This window comes from Symphalangus syndactylus, chromosome 6 (genome assembly GCF_028878055.3).
Source record: "Symphalangus syndactylus isolate Jambi chromosome 6, NHGRI_mSymSyn1-v2.1_pri, whole genome shotgun sequence".
In the NCBI taxonomy this organism is placed as follows: domain Eukaryota; kingdom Metazoa; phylum Chordata; class Mammalia; order Primates; family Hylobatidae; genus Symphalangus; species Symphalangus syndactylus.
In genome coordinates, this window is record NC_072428.2 from 114800241 (window position 1) to 114822144 (window position 21904).

The following is a 21904-nucleotide window of genomic DNA, read 5'->3' on the forward strand; positions in this document are numbered from 1 at the left end:
CCAAGATGAACTGACAAAGCTCAGTCCCTGTAGCACTTACATAATATTGAAGAATGTAATGACTACAGAAAACTACTGAGATTTTTGTAAAAATTTAGATTTAATACTGAAAATTGTTTCACATTTTGATTTTTCTATGAAAATGTCAACCTTCCAAAAGATGACCTAACAGACTGCAAAAGACTCCAGGTAACACTTTGAGAAACACTATTATAGACCCACTATCGAGATCTTTACAAGGCCACCTCTTGCTTTTGCAGAATCTTTGTGCAAGTTAGAAAAAGACTCTCCTTTCTCAAATAAAAGTACTGCAAAAACCTAAACAATTTTACAGAGGAACTTGACTGAGTCCAAGAGAGCAGCAGCCTTGGCTACACACACACACAATTCTATTAAATTACTGAATTGTAGGCTCAGATATACTTACAGTAGCAATACTTCCACAATATCATCTACTTGCTACAATGCAAGCTCTCCAAAATGACATAACTACACGTTAGCATGTTCTTAGAATCTCCTAAGGTCATCTATAAAATAATGAGCAGTTTCAAAATAAAATACTGTTTCAATATACAGTCATGTATTGCTTAATGATGGGGATATCTTCTGAGAGATGTGTAGTTAGGCGATTTCATTGTTGTGCGATCACAGAGTGTACTTACACAAGCCCAGAAGTTTATTTTTAAATTTATATATATATTTTCATATGAAAAAAACACAATGTTCCAGCATCATTACTGAACATCAGTCATTTCCCTTAACTGATCTGTTACGCCAATATTAAGTGCCACGTATCAGGTTTCTATATATGCTCCATTATAATCTTATGAGACCGCTGTCATGCATGCAGTCCATTGTTGATCAAAATGTTACGTGGCACATGACTGTACTTTATTTTTAATTTAAATAAGTACATATTTGTAAAAAGAAACAAAATTCAGGTTAAGAGAACAAGTGGCATTTAAAAAATCTATTCAATAATCTCTCAAGAACAATAAGAAAAAAATAGCATGCTAAAAGAAATGTTAAACAGCTTTCAGGTTCCCTCAATTAGCATTAGATTCATGACATGAAGGGAATCGCACTACTTGTTTTAACAAATAGTAACAATGCAAACTGCTAAAATATGTCTTATTTAACTGCTCCAAGGAAGTGAAGTGTTTTACCAAACACGCATGCAAAAATATCCTTCAATAATGACTTCACAAATAAAATATTTTCCCCATGCCTTATTTTTAGCTCTTTCCCAAACAAAGGTACAAAGCTAAAGGTAATTTAAGTCTATCTTCTTGTTAGCTAACATTAACAGGGAAAGTGGAAAGAGTAGAAAATCCTTTAATAAATCAGCATTCGTACTTTAAATAAATAGTACACAGTACTTATAATGTATATCTTTAATCCATTGATAAAGTATTGTCTTTAATGCTTTAGTAATACTTCATATTTAACTAGTTTAACACTTTGGTAATAATTCACATAGCTTGATATAAATCTGGAAAAGATAACAAATGATAAATTAAGTTCTCTATTTTGCAATCTTGAGCAATTCACCGAATTTACTCAGTATAATTAAGTGTAAATTGCCTTGGAGTTTTATTATAAGGGAAAGCTGGTAGTTCATCTAAGCAAGGTTTTTCATCAAAGAAGCATGCATGTATAAATTATACAATCCACAAAAAGTTCCTCCATGAAAGTTGCTTCATCTCCTTTTTATCTACTAAAACACTGCTGTTTTCAAACCTATCAGTATTTGAGCAACACTATTCTATTGGTAGAAAAGTATATCATTAAAACATTCAAGTAATACTTATGAAGGCAAAGCACTGAATCAAGCTACATTATGTGCTGTCATCTTACTTCTTTTACAAGGAAACTTACTGTACAATACAAAAATAAGAGCACTCTTTATTTTTCTGGTGTGAGCTTACATAATTTCCCCTTGTGCTTTTATTCTACTGCAAGAGCATGACAGCATGGAAGATGAAAGAAAGAAGAATATATGTTATGATATAATAAATATTATGATATATACAATGACACAGATTAGATAGATGTTAGACATTGCATGCGTTCATAAATGTTATTCTGGTGGAGTTTTACTTCTATGTTTTACACTACACATAAGACTAGAGAAAAAGTCTTTTAACTGAATGAATAAAAGACTGTACCACAAGTTTTAAGAATTAAAAAACAGTACTAAATTTTACGATTCATTAAAACAATTCAAATTGTAAACTAATGAAGACAGGGATAATTCTCTAAATTAGTATGCTAATAATTTGCGAAAAAGTCGTGAAAGACAAAAAGCTAGTGCTAGTCTCATAAAAGTCAGATGGAGGTCTGAAGTCTCATCAAAAAAGTCATTCCTGAAAAGGAGAAAGAGCAAAAAATAAATACAAAGTGAAGTGGTAGGGAGAGGAAAGTGTCTTTTCTCCATCTCCATTCTTTAGATGAAAATTGATAGAATAGCTGGAAAATAGTATGAGTAAGCTGAAGAGGGGAGGCTTGTCTCAACTACCCAAATCTTTAAAGAGGTAAGTGATAACCCGCCATGACCTGAATGAGTCCATTTCTGAAAGGCAGTTAAGCACCTGGGAAGAGTCTCCCCTCACTCACCTAGACATACCATAATATTTTTTTTTTTTTTGGCTCCTGATAAATGGAAAACTCAGTGTCTGTCTGATCCACCAACTCCATTCATTATAATAGATAAGTCATCATTCAATCTGAAAATATATATTCAAAAAGCATGGTATCCTTCACAAATGAAGATTCTGTCTTACATAGCCAAAAAACAGAAAAGTAGAGTTTTACCACTTGGGGAAAGACTAAAAAAATTTTATATAACTAGTAGTTATAGTAATTGTATTGTAATTATTCATTAATTTATCTGTCTTCACAAAACTTAATCCCTTGTCAGAAACAATGACACATATACTTTTGAATTTCCCATGTCATGTTATCTGGCATATAGAAAATAAATAATCAGTTTGTTGAACAAACAAATGAGTGAACCAAAATACAAAACTATATATTTATTTATTTTATGTGCCATGCATTAAATGAAGAGGGCATCCTTACGGTTTTAATATTATCTAAATATTCAGTAAGTGAATATGAACATATCACAGGTCATTGAGTTCACAACATGGAGTTCAAAGTGGGAGAAGCATGAACCATAGATAAGTCTGTATACGTGTATGTTGTATATTTTTCTAGGATAGGTTCTATAACTTGTCATCACATGTGTATGACTGCAAAAGGCTTGTTTTAAAATGCCAAAGGTGCATTTTCAATTTAAAAAAATTAAAAAAGATTAAATAATTATTACATATAATTTTACATCATACTAGATTCTTTAATCTCTCTTTGATAAATCAGAAGGCTCCTAGGTCTTATGAAGTAACAATGAGTGGTTAATTACTCAGTAATTAATACATTAATATCAATATGTATATCAATAATACATAGCTGACATTTTCAACTATGTCAATTCCGGATATGTGGAAGTACATTGTTATACTTTAAAAAATTAAAAGGCAAAATATATATTCATTTAATATGCAACCAGTATTACTAATACAAAACCAAAATATTAAAACAATTATGCTACATGACACTACGTGTACATGACATGTCCTTCTCAGATGTGAAAATAATCAATATTACATAACAAAAAACAGCATTCTAGAGTTAGCTGGGATGTTTTTATAGAAGCGGAAAAGAAAAAAATGTTAGGACCCCATATCCTAGCATCCTATCCCAAAATTTAAAAGCAAACAAAACTGACAGAGCCTCTCAGAATCCAATGTTTTGGATGCTACTCTGAGAAATTTGATTATACTGCTCAGTAAGTAGCTAAAACAGAAGGTGTCCTTGTAAGACAGTGAACAGGAAGAGACAAAGATCTGCTTCTAGAAACACTGTAACATCCAAGACTGCTAAACAAACTACTTTTCTAAAATGAGTTTTAATGGGAGGTAGGGTAAGAGAAACAAATAATTTTGGAACACAGACCATTCCTGAGGTAAGGTGGTGAGCCCACAGGTGATGTACCACATTATGTGGCACAAAGAGGATGAGAGATCTCTAGCGAATAAAAAAGGGACTCAAAATCTGAGGAAAGAACAAAAAGGAGAGGCTAACAATAAATACTTTGCCTCTCCCTTCCTCTAAATTCAAATATTAGGAGATTAAGCACAAACAAGGTTCCCTCTATTTTTCCTATTTGCTCACATTGTGAGTAGGAATTATGATATTGATCAAGCAAGGATGAGCTATACACTATTAACAAGTCTAGAAATGTTTTATGGTCTGAATACATTTATTTTGTAAGAGCAGACAATAAAAACAAAGTAAATGTGTCTCAAGTTTAAAATATAGCTATTTCTTGAAAACTGAAACACAGCTAAAATTAAATTCCCTTATATGTGTTATCTAAGACGATATGATGAATGGTATGTGTCCATGGCAAAAACTGCATACCTAATACTATCTAGCCAGCTCCCAAAGCAAAAGTATACGTAAGGCTTTCAGAGAAAATTATTGCTATAAAATCTCTAGTCTTAAAGAAGGCAATGACTTTGTTTTCCTATATGAAAGAAGCACAGTATGTATCACTGATGAGTCATTATCAAAATCAATTTTGGGCTTGGTATGATGGCTCACACCGGTAATCCCAGCACTTTGGGAGGCTAAGGCAGAAGGATTGCTTGAGACCAGGAGTTTCAGGCCAGCCTGGGCAACAATGCGAGACCTCCATCTCTACAAAAAAAAAAAAGTTTTTAAATTAGTTGGACACGGTGGCACATGCTGCTAGTTCCAGCTACTAGGGAGGCTGAGGTGGGAGGATTGCTTGAGCCCAGGAGTTGAGGCTGAGGTGAGCTATGATCTCAGCAGTGCACTGCAGCCTAGTCAACAGAGTAAGACCCTGTCTCTCTTAAAAAACAGGCTGGGCGTGGTGGCTCAAGCCTGTAATCCCAGCACTTTGGGAGGCCAAGGCGGGCAGATCACGAGGTCAGGAGATCGAGACCATCCTGGCTAACACAGTGAAACCCTGTGTCTACTGAAAATACAAAAAATTAGGCAGGCGTGGTGGCTGATGCCTGTAGTCCCCGCTACTCAGGAGACTGAGGCAGGAGAATGGCATGAACCCAGGAGGCGGAGCTTGCAGTGAGCCGAGATCATGCCACTGCACTCCAGCCTGGGTGACAGAGCAAGACTCTGTCTCAAAAATAAATAAATAAATATAAATAAAAATAATAAAATAATATAAAATAGAGTTTGATGATAAAAGCACATTTCAATATACGTTGATTCTATAATACTTGAAGAATTCTTTCTCAGTTTTCATCATTAATCTTACCAAAACTGAATAGGAATGTTAGTATCTATAGCATTATATGTTCTTTTAACTCTGATAGTTCTGATAGACTCTATGTAAAAATTAAAACTTTACTCCAAAGGTGAATTTAAACTTAGGAATAGAAGCATTTCTACCAGAATAAGATTTCTACCAGAAATAAGATAGCATGCTACAGGTCATATGTAATCTTTATTCAGGATAAGAGCAAAGTTTTCAAGAAAAATTTCTGTCAAGGAGTAAAGATGCCAAATTGCTAATTGCTTCTATCACATTGAATTTAACATTTATAAGATGAATTTTCACGAAAAATTCTAGCTAATGATATATAATAGAATACACTTTTTCCATCTACCTAAATTTGAATTGCATAAAGGTAATTTTCCACCACATAACTAGTTATATACATCTGGATGTTATTTAGATTGTAGCCCTGTATTTGTGAAAAAATCCTGCTTTAGGTAATATTTTAAAAGGCACAGCTGTGGACTGTTCCTGTACATCTATTCTTGTACTTCTCTGTGATAATACTAATGAAGGTGATCTTTTCTTGAACACAAATATCAGTGCTATTTGTCTAATATAACTGTAACTAAAGTTATTAGAGATAGTTTTAAAACTTTATTGTCTGGCTAGTACTCAAGACATCTTGCTATGTCTTAAGATTTATTTAAAAGCTTCAACGACCAGGTTCAGATAAAATTGATGACATTCATTTTAATTTAGTATCTTAGAAGAAACAAATATATTATCTTGGTAATAACAGATGGCTCATTACTAGCCATGAATTTTTTACTAGGGGACTGCAGTGATTGAAGTAAACATATCTGATAGAGATATAAGATACATATGCAAATATAATACATATCCTTGTTCCCCATGGCTTTCATTTTATATGCAAGATTTAATAACATTATCATGAGAAAACATGATTTTTCTAATAACAACTGAAAATGAATGTTGTCATCAATGTTTTAACAGAGCTATCATTTCAGTCTATACTATCATATTTTAAGTTGTTTTTTAAAATGATATATTTGCAGATCAATTTGTTAAAAAAACTTTTTAAATTATATCTTCTATAGATAGACATTATTAGCAACAATGTAGCTTATTCCTAAGTTTGGTGGGCCAATTAAATTCAACCACGTAAAACTTCAAATTTGAAGAGGATCATAGTGATTACATCTTTATGGCTAACTCCCAGAAGGGGCGGCACATGTAAGATTTGAAGAAAATTGATTGGGAGAGGAAACTACTAAGGAAAAAGTATGTGAGTTTATGTTGAACAGTATGATGGGGTGGGGAAATGAAGACTCTGGGAATAAGTTGAAATGAGAATATTTGAAAAATAGGTCCTAAAGCACAAATTTCTCTACTTCAACGTTAATGTTCCTCTTTCCTCTAAAACAACAGGTATTAAAAGGATTTTCCACAAAACATTCTTTGCAGTCTTCAGGCTTAGTATGAGGTCTATTTAAAACTTATCTCTGTATTTAATAGTCTTCACAATGTTCATTTACACAGACTAGTTTTTTCATATTATATATTAATAAAATATGCTGACCACAAGAAAAAGATTTTCCCCCATCCACCTGACCAAAGAGTAGAATCCTAGTTCATTCCTCAACAATAAAATTTGTATATATGTATCTTTATTTTAAAAATGGTTTTGTAATATGAAGTCAATGAGAACATCTTTGTGTTTGCAACATGATCACAACTCCTGGCATGCAGAAGATAAAGTCTACATTTCATCAACAACATCCATGTTTCACTATTTAACATCTTTGAAATATGGCTCTATCTTAAAATTGACAGTTAAGCATAGTTTAATTAGCATTTTTCCCTTCTTAATGATATATAAAATGATAAAGCCTTTTACAAATAATGGTGTTTTAGAATAGATTAAATACAATAAACACTGTTAAATTTAGTAAAACTAAATTAAACACAGGTAAAGTGTGTGTTTCTGTTCACTTTATTACCTCACAATAAACTGAAATTCATGGCTTTTGATGCTTTCATTTACTTGTTTGTTAAAACCTTATGGTTATCATATAGCAATTAATAGGTTATATATTTTTACTTTACTTTTAAAACTATCCAAATATATATACATCTCTGTATCAGTTCATATATATGTATATATTTATATAAAATCATGGCCAGGGCCAATGCCAGGAAAGCTTTCCCCTATGTTTTATTCTAGAACATTCAGTTTCAGGTCATACTCTTAAGTCTTTAATCCACGTTGAGTTGATTTTTTATGTATGATCTAAGGATCCAATTTCATTCTTTGCATGTGGATATACAGTTTCCCCAACCCCATTTGGTGAAGAGACTACTTTCCCCATTATATATTCTTGCACCCTTGTCGAAAATCAGTTGACCATAATAAACGTGTGGGCTTATTTCTAGGCGCTCTATTCAATTCCATTAATCAGTATGTCTGGCTTCATGGCAGTATCATACTGTCTCAATACTGTTACTTTTTAACATATTTTGAAATTAGAAAGAGAGAAGCCTCCAGGTTTGATCTTTCTCAGGATTCTTTTGGCTATTCAGGGTCCTTTGTGTTTCCATATGAATTTGAAGATTGATTTTTATTTTTCTATAAAAAATGCGACTTGGATTTTGATAGGGAATACATTGAATCTCAGATGACTGAGTAGTATGGCCATGTTAATAAAGGCATAACTCATGTAATTATACTTTACTTTATTGTACTTTGTAATACTGCAATTTTATAAATTAAAGGTTTGTGGCAACTCTGCATTGAGCAAGTCTACTGTCACCATTTTTGCAACAGTATGTGTGTCTATGTTACATTTTGGTAATCTTCACAATACTTCAGACTTTCCCATTTTCATTGTATCTGTTATGGTGATGTGTGATAAGTGATCTTTGGCATTACTATTATAATTGTTTTGGGGTAGCACAAATCACACCCATATAAGACAGTGTACTTAACCAATAAATATGTGTATTCTAACTCCCCCATCAACCTGTCATTCCCCTCTCTCCCTCTCCTGAGGCTCCTTATTCTCTGAAACACAACGATATTGAAATTAGACGATTTGATAACCCTACAATGGCCTGTAAGTGTTCAAGTGAGAGAGTCACATGTCTCTCACTTTAAATCAAAAGTTACAAATGATGAAGCTTAGGAAGGCATATATCCAAAGCTGAGATACACTGAAAGCTAGCACTCTAGTGCCCAGTTAGCCAAGTTGTGAATACAAAGAAAAAGCTTCTGAAGGAAATTAAAGGTGCTACTTTAGTGAACACATGAATGAGAAGAAAGTCAAAGAGCCTTATGGCTGATACAGAGAAAATTTTAGTCGTCTGCTTAGATGATCAAACCAGTACAACATTCCCTTAAGCCAAAGCCTAAAGTAGAATGAGGCCCTAACTCTCTTCAATTCTTTAAAGGCCAAGAGAGGTGGGAAGGCTAGAGAAGATAAATCTGAAGCTATCACATTGGTTCATGGCATTTCAGAAAAGAAGCCATCTTCATAACATAAAGTACACGGTGAAGCAGCAAGTAGCAAGTGCTGATGAAGAACCTGGAGCAAGTTATCAGAAGACCTAACTAAGATCATCAACGAAGGTGGCTACACAAACCAATACATTTTCAATGTAAACAAAACAGTCTTCTCTCGGAACAAGGTGCCATCTAGGACCTTCACAACTATGGAGAAGTCAATGCCTGCCTTCAAAGCTTCAAAAAACAGGTTCACTCTCTTGTGAGAGTCTAATGCAGTTGATGACTTTCAGTTGAAGCCAATACTCACTTATTCTCAAAATCCCAGGGCCTTTCAAAATTAGGCAAAACCAACTCTGCCTGTGCTCTTTAATGAAACAACAAAGACTGGATGACATTGCTCACAGCATGGCTTTCTGAATACTTTAAGCCCAATGTTGAGACGTACTGCTCAGCAAAAAAGATTCTTTTCAAAATATTACTGCTCATTGACAGTGCACCTAGTCACACAAGAGCTCTGCTGGAGATGTTCAAGATCAATGTTATTTCCATGCCTGCTAATACAATATCCATTCTGCAGCCCACAAATCAAGTAATAATTTTTACTTTTAAGTGTCTTTATTTAAAAAAAAAATACCTTTTATAAGGCTATACCCACCACAGATAGCAATCCTTCTGATGGACTGGGGCAAAGTAAATTAAAAACCGAGAAAGTATTTATTCTAGATGACATCAAGAACATGCATGATTCATGTGAGGTCAAAATCCAACATCAACAGGGGTTTGGAAAAAGTTAATTCCAACCCTCACAGATGACTTTGAGGGGTTCAAGACTTTGGTGGAGTTAAGTCACTGCAGATGTGGTGGAAACAGTAAGAAAACTAGAATTATAAATGGAGCCTGAAGGTGTGACTGAATTGGTGCAATCTCATAATAAAACTTCAACAGATGAAGAGTTGCTTCTTATGGATGAGGGAAGAAAGTAGTTTCTTAAGAAGTAATCTTAAGATTTTACCATAACACCTGGTAAAGGTGTTATGAATATTTTTGATATGACAACAAAAGACTTAGAATATTCCATAAACTTAGTTGATAATGCAGCAGCAGGATTGACAAGGACTAAAATTTTTAAAGAAGTTCTACTGTGAATAAAATGCTATCAAACAGCATCTCATGTTACAAAGAAATCTTTTGTAAAAGGAAGACTCAACTGATATGAGAAACTTCAGTATTGTCTTATTTTAATAAACTGTCACAGCCACACCAGTCTTCAGAAAACACCATCCTGACCAATCAATCATCTCCACCAGCAAAACAATGATAACTCACTGAAGGCTCAACTTATCCTTAGCATTTTTTAGCAATACTGTATTTATCATCAAGGTGCATACATTTTTTAATGTAAACTAGTACAACCACTATAAAAAACAGCATGGAGATTCCTTAATTGTTCAAGAAGTGTATTGTTTAATATCCACACATTTCTAAATTTGATAATTTTCCTCCTGCTATTGATTTCTAGTTTGATTTTACTGAAGTCAGAAAAGATACTTGCTATCTTAAATTTATTCACTTGTTTTGTGACCTAACAAGTTATCTATACTGGAGAATGTTCCATGTGCACTTGAGAAAAATGTATACTCTGCTCTAGCTGGGTAGAATATTCTGTACATGTCTGTTAGGTCCATTTGGTCTACAGTGTTGTTCAAGTTTTCCGTTTCCTTATTGATCTCTGTCTGGATGGTCTCTCCCATTATTGGAAGTGGTGAAATGAAACCTCCTACTATAATTGTGTTGCAGTCTATTTCTCCCTTCACTTCTGAAATGTCTGCTTCATGGATTAATCACTCTGATGTTAGCAGCATACATAATTGTTATATTTTCTTGGTGAATTAACCCTTTTATCATTATATGATATCTAAAAACTGCCTGTTGTGACAGTTTTTGACTTAAAGTCTCTTTTGTCTGATGTATGTATGGCCACTTCTCCTCTTTTGGTTACCATTTGCAAGAAATACCTTTCTCCATTCCTTCACTTTCATTTAGCCTATGTGTGTCCTTAAATCTAAAGTGAGTTTTTGTAGACAGCATATAGTTGTATCTCATTTATTTAATGCACTCAACCACTCTATGATTTTTTATTAGGGAATTTAATTCATTTATAATAATAGTAGTTATTCATTAGGAAGGTCTTACGATTGCCATTTAATTCATTGTTTTCTATCTGTCTTGTGACACTCAACTCCCTATTTTCTTCTCTTGCTATCTTCCTTTGTGTTTCATTTTTTTGTAATGACATGCTTTGATTCCCTTCTCATTTTCTTTTGTGTTTCTTTTATAGGTATTTTCTTTGTGGTTACCATGGGGTTTACATAAAGTACCTTATATTTATAGCACTCTACTTTAACCTGACAATTTAATTGCATACAAAAACTCTACACTTTTACTTATACCCCCATTTGCATCTTTTTATACTATGTATCCATTAACATATTTCTATAGTTATACCTTTTATATATTTGCCTTTCAACTTCTATACCAGAATTAAACGTGATTTATGCATCAATGTTACAGAATTGCAGTATTCTGCATTTCTTTATATATTTACCTTTCCCAGTGAATTTTATATTTTCATATGGTTTCACGTTGCTGGTTGGCATCCTTTGCTTCATTCTTTATCCTTACTGTCTTTAACTAGACTCTAGAATCTAAAGATCATGTTTATTTTACAAATTAAACTAGCCAAAGAATATGCATCAGTGTTGTTTGGCAATTACAGGTCAGAACTGAGCTTCTATTCTAGGACTTAGGGTACTGATGGAACTATGTTCCTAAATCAATAATGCATTTCTACTCCAAAACACTCCACCAGTTTTAATACCTACCAGTTCCTTTGCTTAGATATGGGGGCTTAAAGAACTTCACAACACCATAGACATTGACAATTGTACCACCCTTAAGTTGATTCAGGGGTGTATATATATAATTTGTTGCTGGAACCTAAAGAAAGAGAAGACAGTGAATACATTTATAGAAAGTATTTACATTGTAGAATCATGTTTTAATCATATTAGCAGCAAATCCATGTAACTGTATTTTATCCTTTTAAGTGTCTAAAAGAAGTTATAACCTGAAATAAGGCAATGCACACAGCTTAGCTTATCCAACTAGTTTTCTTTAGAACTTTGTTTATAAATGGTACAATTTGTACACTAGCTCATAAAGGCATAACCTATAATCTAATTAAAACATTATACTTCTTCAATAAAAATGTAGCAAACAGTATATACATATAGTCCCTGACTTATGATGGTTCAACTTACAATCTTCTGACTTTAGAATGGGTCTATTAGGCAATTTAATGCATTTTGTATTTATGAAATTTTTGACTTATGATGGGTATACTGGATGTAACTTCATTGTAAATGAAGGAGCATCTGTAGTGAAAAACAGCAATACATGTCAAAACTGAAGCAATAACACAAAACAAGAAATACTTTTTTTAAATATGTACATCTTCAATGTAAAAGGTCTAAGAAAAGAGAGTTTTATTAAAGGTAAATGACTAGGCATAATGAGATATTTTTAGAAGCCCTGAAAAGGCAACTAGACTACTAGTCTTAACAATACAAGTTACATCTCTTGTAAGTTTAGAAAACTTTTTTTTTTAAGGACACTCTCAAGGAATCTTTTAGTAATTAAATCATCCTAGCTATCTTTAAGTTAGTATATCCCTAGCTTATTTGGTCAAGAAACTGTAGCTGGGGGACAATAAAACAAATTGTTAACAGAGAGCAAATTCTAAAAAATGCAATTTAAGAGATTTTGGTTCTATTTTTTTAACTAATATCACTTTGAAACTTGTGGTACAATTTCTCTCTTCCCCTTACCCCCAGGCTATTATAGAGATTTTCCGTAGGCTTAAATTTTGACTCATAACTCAAGCCAGGTTTTGAGTCATAAATGGTATAAAAAGATTTAAAATGCTAATAATGAAACCCTACCCCAAAGAATTAAAACTAACAATGCCTAAATTCTTGGGCTTACAGTATAGTAGATAAGAAATTAAAACTTACTGAGAAGTTGAAATCAGCAACTAACAAAAATTCTTGAGCTTGCAGAGTATCAGATAAGAAAAGAAACAACTTGCTGAGATACTACTGAAACTCCTACTGATTGTGAGAGCAGGAAAAAACTATCTGAAATCAGTTGAAACCAAGATGGCTGACTGGAATTTGAGAACAAGTTTGCTGACATCACAGTATGAATTTCCATCACATTCATCATACTAACTCCACCTGAATTTGCACATGCAACCCAGGCATTAATGTGAAGAAATAACTATGCATGCCCAAGGACTTTCCAAACTTCCCCTTTCATCCAACTAATGACTTACTAATCCCAGTATCTACTCTCTAAAACTTTTCTAATAAAATTACTGCCTTAAAGACAGCACAGGGAGACATATTTGAGCTCAGCTCGTGTCTCCTTAGGTATTGACTTTCAGCTTTTCTTTTCTCAAAAATTTGATTTCACAGTATTGGCTTATAACACATGAGGTAGCGAGCTTCTTTTGTTCTATAATAATAAGAGAACCAAAAGATTATTTTTTGAAATAACTGTGAATAAGGTGGGAAAGAAAAGGGAAAGTGGTTTACAAGGATATGTTTGCATATTAACAGTGATACTAAATAAAGCCTTAAAGGGCTTTATATAGGTGGCCCCGACATCAAATGGCAATAAGAACACCTATCACTCTGAGAGTTAAAATTTTAAAACTCAAATTAAAACATTAGTTTTTCCGAGGAGGCTTCTCAGTTTAAACAAAAGGGTAGAATTTGCTAATCTAATCAAACTTCAATATAAAGAAAGCTAGCTCATCAATGACTAAAAAAAGAATGATGGAATAATGGAATGGAAAGAGAAATAATGGAAGAGAAGCATACTGAACAGTAGGGAGAAAACATGTGCTTAGCTTACACTCAATATTCTATCTTAACATCTCATGGAGAGTTGAATGGGAAAGGCCAGCAAAACTCTATGACACTAACCATTATAATCAACCAAGTAACTGCCATTTGTTAATTCATTACCAATAAACAACTTCTTGTTTGGCTTTCCATGTAAATCAGCAAGTATTTATGTGTACAACAGCTAAGATATAATCCTCATTATAAATTCATAAATTGGTATTTTTGCTTCTTAATCATTCTCTGATGAGTTGGGTTAATATTCTTATAAGTTTGGTTAATGTACCCTTGAGTAAGCTCACACTTGAAAAAGGTAATTAAATTTACATGATTCCCAATAAGCCCTATCTTAGTAGCCAATTTGCCTCCCTTGCTGACACAATAAAGTATTGTATCCCATAAAAAAGGACTGTAGAGGGACATCCAAATCGTGTGAACAAATGTGTTAGCGAGAGAAATAGTGTAGTTAGCTTAGGAGAATGGTAAGCAAAGGCTTTCTGAAGGTGGCAACAAAATCTAAATTTTGAAGGACAAGTAACAAGGAGAAATGATAGCACATACTAGCATTATGTAATCGGGATCTGAAAATAGTTTTACACTGCTGGTGCAAAAGGCACATGGCTAATATCTAAAGCAATAGGCATATAATATTTATGACATCCTAACAACTCCTAGGTTAATAAAACTATTACTTACGAAAATACTTGTTGAAGATTTTTATTGCTCACTAAATAATCTAGAAGAGTACTATCCAAGAGAAGCTTCTGTGATAATGAAAATATTCTATATCAATATTGTGGCTATTCAGGAATTTAAATATGACTAGTGCAAATCATGAACTGAATTTTTAATAGCCACACACAGCTAGTTGCTCAGTATTGCACAGCATAGGCACATGTGCATGAGAAAACCATGGGCTCATGATATACTAAAGATAACTTGATAGCATTATCATTAAGTACATCACTTGATCCACATTTCACACAGACATGAACAATTTTTTTTTGACAGCTTAAGGGGCTGCCCATTATGGAATCAATCAGTCAAGAAAATGTGAGCACTGGGTTAAATGAAATGCAATTTACAGCATACGCAGAAAGTTAACTAGTGGACAAAAATCAAGCATAGCAGACAATAAAAGCCTGAAGAGAGAAAGACACCTAGCAGCATAATTCGATTCATTCATTCCTTTATTTCTGTCCTGCCTTCATTCATTCATTGATGGGCCATGTACTATACAGGGCACTAAAAATAAGTGTGAACAAAACACAAATAGCCCCTGCACCAATGTAAGAACAAACCATAAAAGCGGAGAGATGTCTTAGAGTTGTCTTAGAAGGTCTATTGGAAAAGATATTTAAAGAAAGAACTAATTAAATGAAGTACAGAAGTTGGGAATGAGATAAACAACAGTGTTCCAAGCAGAGAAAACACATTCAGTATATTTGAAAATCCAGGAGGTTTGGATGGCTGGAGAGTACTGGTCAAAGGAATGACAAAATTAGGTTGAATAAAAATATAGGGGATAGTTTATATTGGGCCTTCAGATCACATAAGTGGGCTAGGAAAGCTTTTAAATCCTGAAGACAATACAAGATCAGATGATTACCCTGAGTCACTTGAAAAGCAAACTTTCTACCACTAAAGAACAGAAATTCTAAAAATACCCTGGTCCTCATAGACTACACTTTTAATACTATATTCTCGAAAAAATACACTTTTTCAGGAAAACAAGAAACTCAAAAACAATAACTCCGTTTTCTTGATATCAACTGCAAGATCCATGCTCAGTTTAAAAATGTAGAAATGTGCCAAATGAGCATCTTTTGATGAGTTAGGAAAATAAAGTCAAATAGATCCACACCTGATTTAACTTATAATACCTAGGCTTTGTGAAAAAACATTTTTGCAAAGTTCAGAGGCTTTTTCATTTATTCCCGCCTTATTTACAGGTTCACAGATATATCAAATATTTTAAATTAAACAATCTATAACAATTTTGGGAAATATTAATACCAGAGCTAACTCACATTTTGTAAAAAGTACATCAGTTCTTTCATTAGTAACAGTCCCCCCAAAAACACTAATTATACTAATACTCAGAATTTAGTATCTGTGTCCTACAGTCATTGTCAACTAGAAACAGTTCCTGAATTCTGTCCATTTGAAACTAAAGGTTCAAAAACATAAGTAGAACATAAACATCATATTAAACTATACCAATAAATTATTAATACCATCTTTCCAGTTTCACTCAGCTACAAGTAGACTATCAGTAAAAATGGGAATGGGTATCTTCCTATTGCTATGAGGAAGCTATAGCTATATCTATGCTATAAAATAGCGGGAAAAAACGGTTAAAAAAAGAGAAATGTATCATAAGTATAAGAAAACTACTTAAAATTATATAATTTGTTCAATTATATAATTCAGCACATAATTGTCTGGTTAAATACAAGCTAATGTAACAAGAAATGAATTTGCCTATGGTTTAAAACAAAAATTTAAGGATCTTCATATGGTAAAAACTTATTTTATTTTTCTTGTGTATGTATAGCTTACACAAAATATCAGCAGATATTCCACACAACAGAATATTCAGATATTGATTACTAGGTAAAATATATAACTCCAATATAACATTATCAGCTATAAAAAAGTAAAGATTATGTTTTTCCAGTGTATTGATACTATATCAATATCAGACTACAAAGTGGAAAAGTGGACTGAATATACATACACATGTATCTATGTGTGTGTGGCATATACAGGTATGGGTGTAATATTCTGAATTAAACTGAATATCATCTTACCAAAGACATTGATTCTGTAGAAAAATCTCTTACAGATTTGACATAAACCTGAAGGAAAAAAAGAAAGAACTTATTTGTATACAGATAACCTCCAATGTGATTACATGCTTTTAGTTGTAGTAAAAGTACACACTTACTTGTAAAATATTCAAATTCACTAGGATGACATAAAGTTATGGCTTACAAATTAAGAGTGAAATGTGCAAAGTTGTCTAAGCTACAGAAACTTAAAAAAAAGGCAAAGATATAAGGTCAAATGAAAATGTACTTTATTAAAATATTAGTGTTCTTACAGATTAAATCTGAAGCACAGCAATATTCAGTTCTCAGGATAGAATGTAAAAGAATGCAAACTTCTATCAGTCCAACAGAAGTGGAAAATCAGAGCTGATATTGAAAATTTTTCCTGCATAGACCCCTAGATGTTTTCAGAAAGAAAAAAAAATAAATAAGGAAGTGTTTCAGTGATCACTCTAACTGCAAATTTTACCCATCTCCAGCCTAATTAATTTTAATATCAAGCAGAGCCACCGCCACTGCTTATAGTACCTTTGTGCATACTAGAAAAAAACAGGCAGATGTTGGCCTGCAGGCTCTTGGCTCAGCCCAATTCTACCTAATAGCCTTGACTAAAAAGGCAGTTTTCAAGTGTGTGTGTGTGGAAGATAGGGTATTAAAAGAGGAAAGGAGAGGAAGGCCATCTTCACAACGAATAAAACAGGAGAAGGAAAAAATCAGTTCTACCTAAAGAGGGGCAGTTGATTAATTTAAAGTGAAATCAAGTAGAACAAAATGCCTGATGGTATTATTACAAAGAAGATCCAGTCTAGAATGTCTGTGCAGTTTTATAAGTTTCATTAATAAGTACTTGTTAAATATAAAGTAATTCCCTTTTCTATCTTGTCATTCTAAAAATAAAACCAAGGAAAAAAACTTTTATTTTTTAAACTTAAAATATTCAATTAAAATAATTTAGTCAGACCAAGTAGTTTATCTGCAGATTTACAGAAATACTTTCAATCCCATCACTTTAGCTCATTAAATCTGCAATATAATTAGAGAATAAAAGCTGCATATTTACATAAACAGTTGATTTGAGGTCTTCAAATGCTTTCAAAAATATGCAAGGTTTACCATCTCTGCTTGTAGATGAAGAAGCTAAAAAAACAATAAATCTAGCCACTGCAATGGTGTCCTACATAGGAAAAAAAAAAGTTTTTGAATCAATCACCAAAATATCTATAATTTGGAATGTCATATAAATCCTTATTTATATTACTATGTTTAGAATAAAAATTACCTCTATAAAGTAGAAAACTGGTTAACCTAAACTTGTTTAATACTTACCTAATACATTATTTAGACTACCACCTCCTCTAAAACATCTTCAACATCTACAGCTACAATATAGCCACAGATGACTATAACGTCCCACTTCATGGACCAGGAAAATGCTAAATCACTAAGAAAGTTTTATTTAGTGAAACTCAGATGTTCCAATAGTAATAAGGATGGAATTTAAATGAAACTAAATCTCAAAGTTGAGAAACTACATTGAGAAAGGCATGACAGTGCAAAAACTCCACATATTACAAAACTAATATATGTGCATACAAATACAGGCATGGACATAATAAGAAATTTCTGTTTATATACTAATAAGAACAAAGATATTTTCTTTCTACTTAGGTTTGTAACAGTAGTAAGAAGCCATTCTCCATTTATCCCTTCCTCTCTCATTCTTTAAATTTCCTTTTCTTATTTTCCAAATACTAAAACAGAAATACTCAAAGAGTTTTGCCTTGCTGCATATATATATTTTGTTGTCTTATTCTCTTAATTTTAACAACAAAACCTTAAGATACACCAAAATGTCTGGGCTTTTGGTCATCTTCCTTCAATAATTTAAAACTCTATCAAGTGGAAGTCTTCTGCATTACCACAGTTTGCTTTGCACATACAAGGGCCTGGTGTCAATTCCCACAATCCTCTATTCAGATTTAATAATTGGACTGACAGCATATTGAAGATAGTGGTCATTTCTAATTCTGCTCTGTATTTACAGGACTTGGCACAAAGCAGGCCCTCCCAAAACAAACTGTCTATGAATCAAACGAAAGACCTTATGTTGCCTTTTCTAAAAATCTCTTGCCCTAACCAGGTATTGTAGCTCTGCAAATTCCTGCGTTTTTTTCTTCACATGAGATTGCAAACATAACTGAGCATATGCTGATAATGCCAAATTACCACAACTCTTCAAGTTAAATGGGAGAAAATTTTTCTTCTTACTTAAGATTTTATATCTCTCTAAAACCTTTTATGCAGTTTAAAAAAATAAAATGAACATGTTTCTGGAATAAAAATAACAACTGAGTTACTTTTTTTCAGTTTTACAAACTGAAATATACACTCTGCTTTCAAGTGACCTCAAACCAATACATTCTGATTAAATGAAAACTTAAGATTTTAGTCAAAGATTTAAAGTTGTTTATCAAACTAACACAGGAAGACAAACAGAAGTAGGGAAGCCAACAGTTTATCAGTTCTAAATTATCCAAGTAGAAAAAAAACCTACCTCTTGTTATTCTCTGTTCCACTTAAAAATGTTTTCAAAAGTAAATATTATACACCAAATGCAAATGTTGGAGTATAGATGACCATTTTTTTTCTGTTTTCCTGTAGAACCTAAACTTTTTAAAAAGACTGAGTATGTATGTATTTCTTTTATCATGAAGAAAAATTTTGAAAAGAATAAATGACTAAAAGCTGGACATCAGCATTCAAAAGAAAAATTTTTCTGAATTTAACAGTAGCTACACACAATTCAGTAAAAAGTTACAACCCTTCCTCTGGCATATATTCAACAGCATGGAAACAACAATCACAGTTTTTTTTTAATTAAAATGAGCTTATTATATTCATAAACATGGATTTATATTTGAATATACATATAAAAACTGCATTGAAGGCCTTTCAGTGATCTCATCCCAACCAACTCTGCCTGTTTTATTTCCACATACTTCCCATTCAATTTTAGACAAATGGATCCTCTTATAAGTATAGTGCTTTTCCACATATATTCTTTATTTATTTTGAGCCACTGCTACAAATAAATAACATGCTTCCCATTTCTACATATCTGACCTAATCTAAATTTCAAAGTCTAGCGTTCTTCTTCCTGGTATAATCTATCATAGATTCTCTCTCAGAAACAAGTAATTCTACCTTCCACTAAACTCTCCTATATAGCGTTTTAGCATTTTTCACTTTGTATGTTATTTACAAACTTTTCTTAATGCCTTTAAAGCGCTTAAAGTCCTGTAAGTTCCTTGGACTAAAAGTAATGGAGATCATTCCAAGATGGCCAAATAGGAACAGCTCCACTCTACAGCTCCCAGCCTGAGCCACACGGAAGACGGGTGATTTCTGCATTTCCAACTGAGGTACTGGGGTCATCTCATTAGGACTTGTTGGACGGTGGGTGCAGCCCACGGAGTGTGAGCTGAAGCAGGATGGGGCATCGCCTCACTGGGGAAGCGCAAGAGGTCAGGGAATTCCCTTTCCTAGCCAAGGGAAGCTAAGACAGTCGGTACCTGGAAAATCAGGACACTCCTGCCATAATACTGTGCTTTCCCAACGGTCTTAGCAAACTGCACACCAGGAGATTATATCCCATGCCTGGCTCATCAGGTCCCACGCCCACAGAGTCTTGCTCATTGCTGGCACAGCAGTCCGACATCGAACTTCGAGGCTGCAGCAAGGCTGGGGGAGGTGCTTCCGCCATTGCTGAGGCTTGACTAGGTAAACAAAGGGGCTAGGAAGCTTGAACTGGGTGGAGCCCACTGCAGCTCAACGAGGGCTGCCTGCCTCTGTAGATTCCACCTCTGGGGGCAGGGCATAGCTGAACAAAAGGCAGCAGAAACTTCTGCAGACTTAAACATCCCTGTCTGACCGCTTTGAAGAGAGCAGTGGTTCTCCCAGCACAGAGTTTGAGATCTGAGAATGGACAGATTGCCTCCTCAAGTGGGTCCCTGACCCCTGAGTAGACTAACTGGGAGACACCTCCCAGTAGGGGCCGACTGACACCTCACACAGCTGGGTGCCCCTCTGAGACGAAGCTTCCAGAGGAAGGATCAGGCAGCAACATTTGCTGTTCTGCAATATTTGCTGTTCTGCAGCCTCCGCTGGTGATACCCTGGCAAACAGGGTCTGGAGTTGACCTGCAGCAACTCCAACAGACCTGCAGCTGAGGGTCCTGACTGTAAGAAGGAAAACTAACAAACAGAAAGGAATAGCATCAACATCAACAAAAAGGACATCCACACCAAAAACCCATCTGTAGGTCACCATCATCAAAGACCAAAGGTAGATAAAACCACAAAGGTCAGGAAAAACCAGAGCAGAAAACCTGAAAATGCTAAAAATCAGAGCACCTCTTCTCCTCCAAAGGATCACAGCGCCTCACCAGCAACAGAACAAAGCTGGACAGAGAATAACTTTGATGAGTTGGCAGAAGTAGGCCAGAAGAAGACCAGTAATAACAAACTTCTCCAAGTTAAAGGAGGATGTTTGAACCCATCGCACATAAGCTAAAAACCTTGAAAAGAGATTAGACAGATGGCTAACTAGAATAAACAGCGTAGAGAAGACCTTAAATGACCTCATGAAGTGAAAACCATGGCACAAGAACTACATGATGCATGCACAAGCTTCAGTAGTCGATTGGATCAAGTGGAAGAAAGGGTATCAGTGACTGAAGATCAAATGAATAAATGAAGTGAGAAGTTTACAGAAAAAAGAGTAAAAAGAAATGAACAAAGCCTCCAAGAAACATGGGACTATGAGAAAAGACCAAATCTACATTTGATTGGTGTACCTAAAAGTGATGGGGAGAATAGAACCAAATTAGAAAACACTCTCCAGGATATTATCCAGGAGAACTTCCCCAGTCTAGCAAGGCAGGCCAACATTCAAATTCAGGAAATACAGAGAATGCCACAAAGATACTCCTCAAGAAGAGCAACCTCAAGACACATAATTGTCAGATTCACCAAGGTTGAAATGAAGGAAAAAATGTTAAGGGCAGCCAGAGAAAAAGGTCGGGTTACCCACAAAGGGAAACCCATCAGACTAACAGCTGATCTCTCGGCAGAAACTCTACAAGCCAGAAGAGAGTGGGGGCCGATATTCAACATTCTTAAAGAATTTTCAACCCAGAATTTCATATCCGGCCAAACTAAGCTTCTTCAGTGAAGGAGAAATAAAATCCTTT

At 34.0% G+C, this 21904-nt stretch overlaps 1 protein-coding gene across 38 annotated transcripts in view; it reads right to left on the minus strand.

The window, feature by feature from the left end:
- The window catches only part of POT1 (protection of telomeres 1), a 104354-nt gene that overhangs the window by 56981 nt on the left and 25469 nt on the right, over window positions 1-21904 (minus strand). For 11 of the 38 annotated variants that reach the window (XM_055283863.2, XM_063642195.1, XM_063642214.1 and 8 more), the window contains exons 4-6: window positions 17714-17827; window positions 16633-16680; window positions 11735-11849 (exon numbers count right to left, since the gene is read on the minus strand). In XM_055283863.2, coding sequence (XP_055139838.1) covers window positions 11735-11849; window positions 16633-16641 — 124 coding nt within the window. In that variant the 5' untranslated portion in view covers window positions 16642-16680; window positions 17714-17827. Of the gene's footprint in view, window positions 1-11734; window positions 11850-12172; window positions 12360-16632; window positions 16681-16925; window positions 17051-17713; window positions 17828-19207; window positions 19318-21904 lie in introns of those variants that run through there. The other 27 variants (XM_063642201.1, XM_063642218.1, XM_063642211.1 and 24 more) reach the window with 5 other exon arrangements.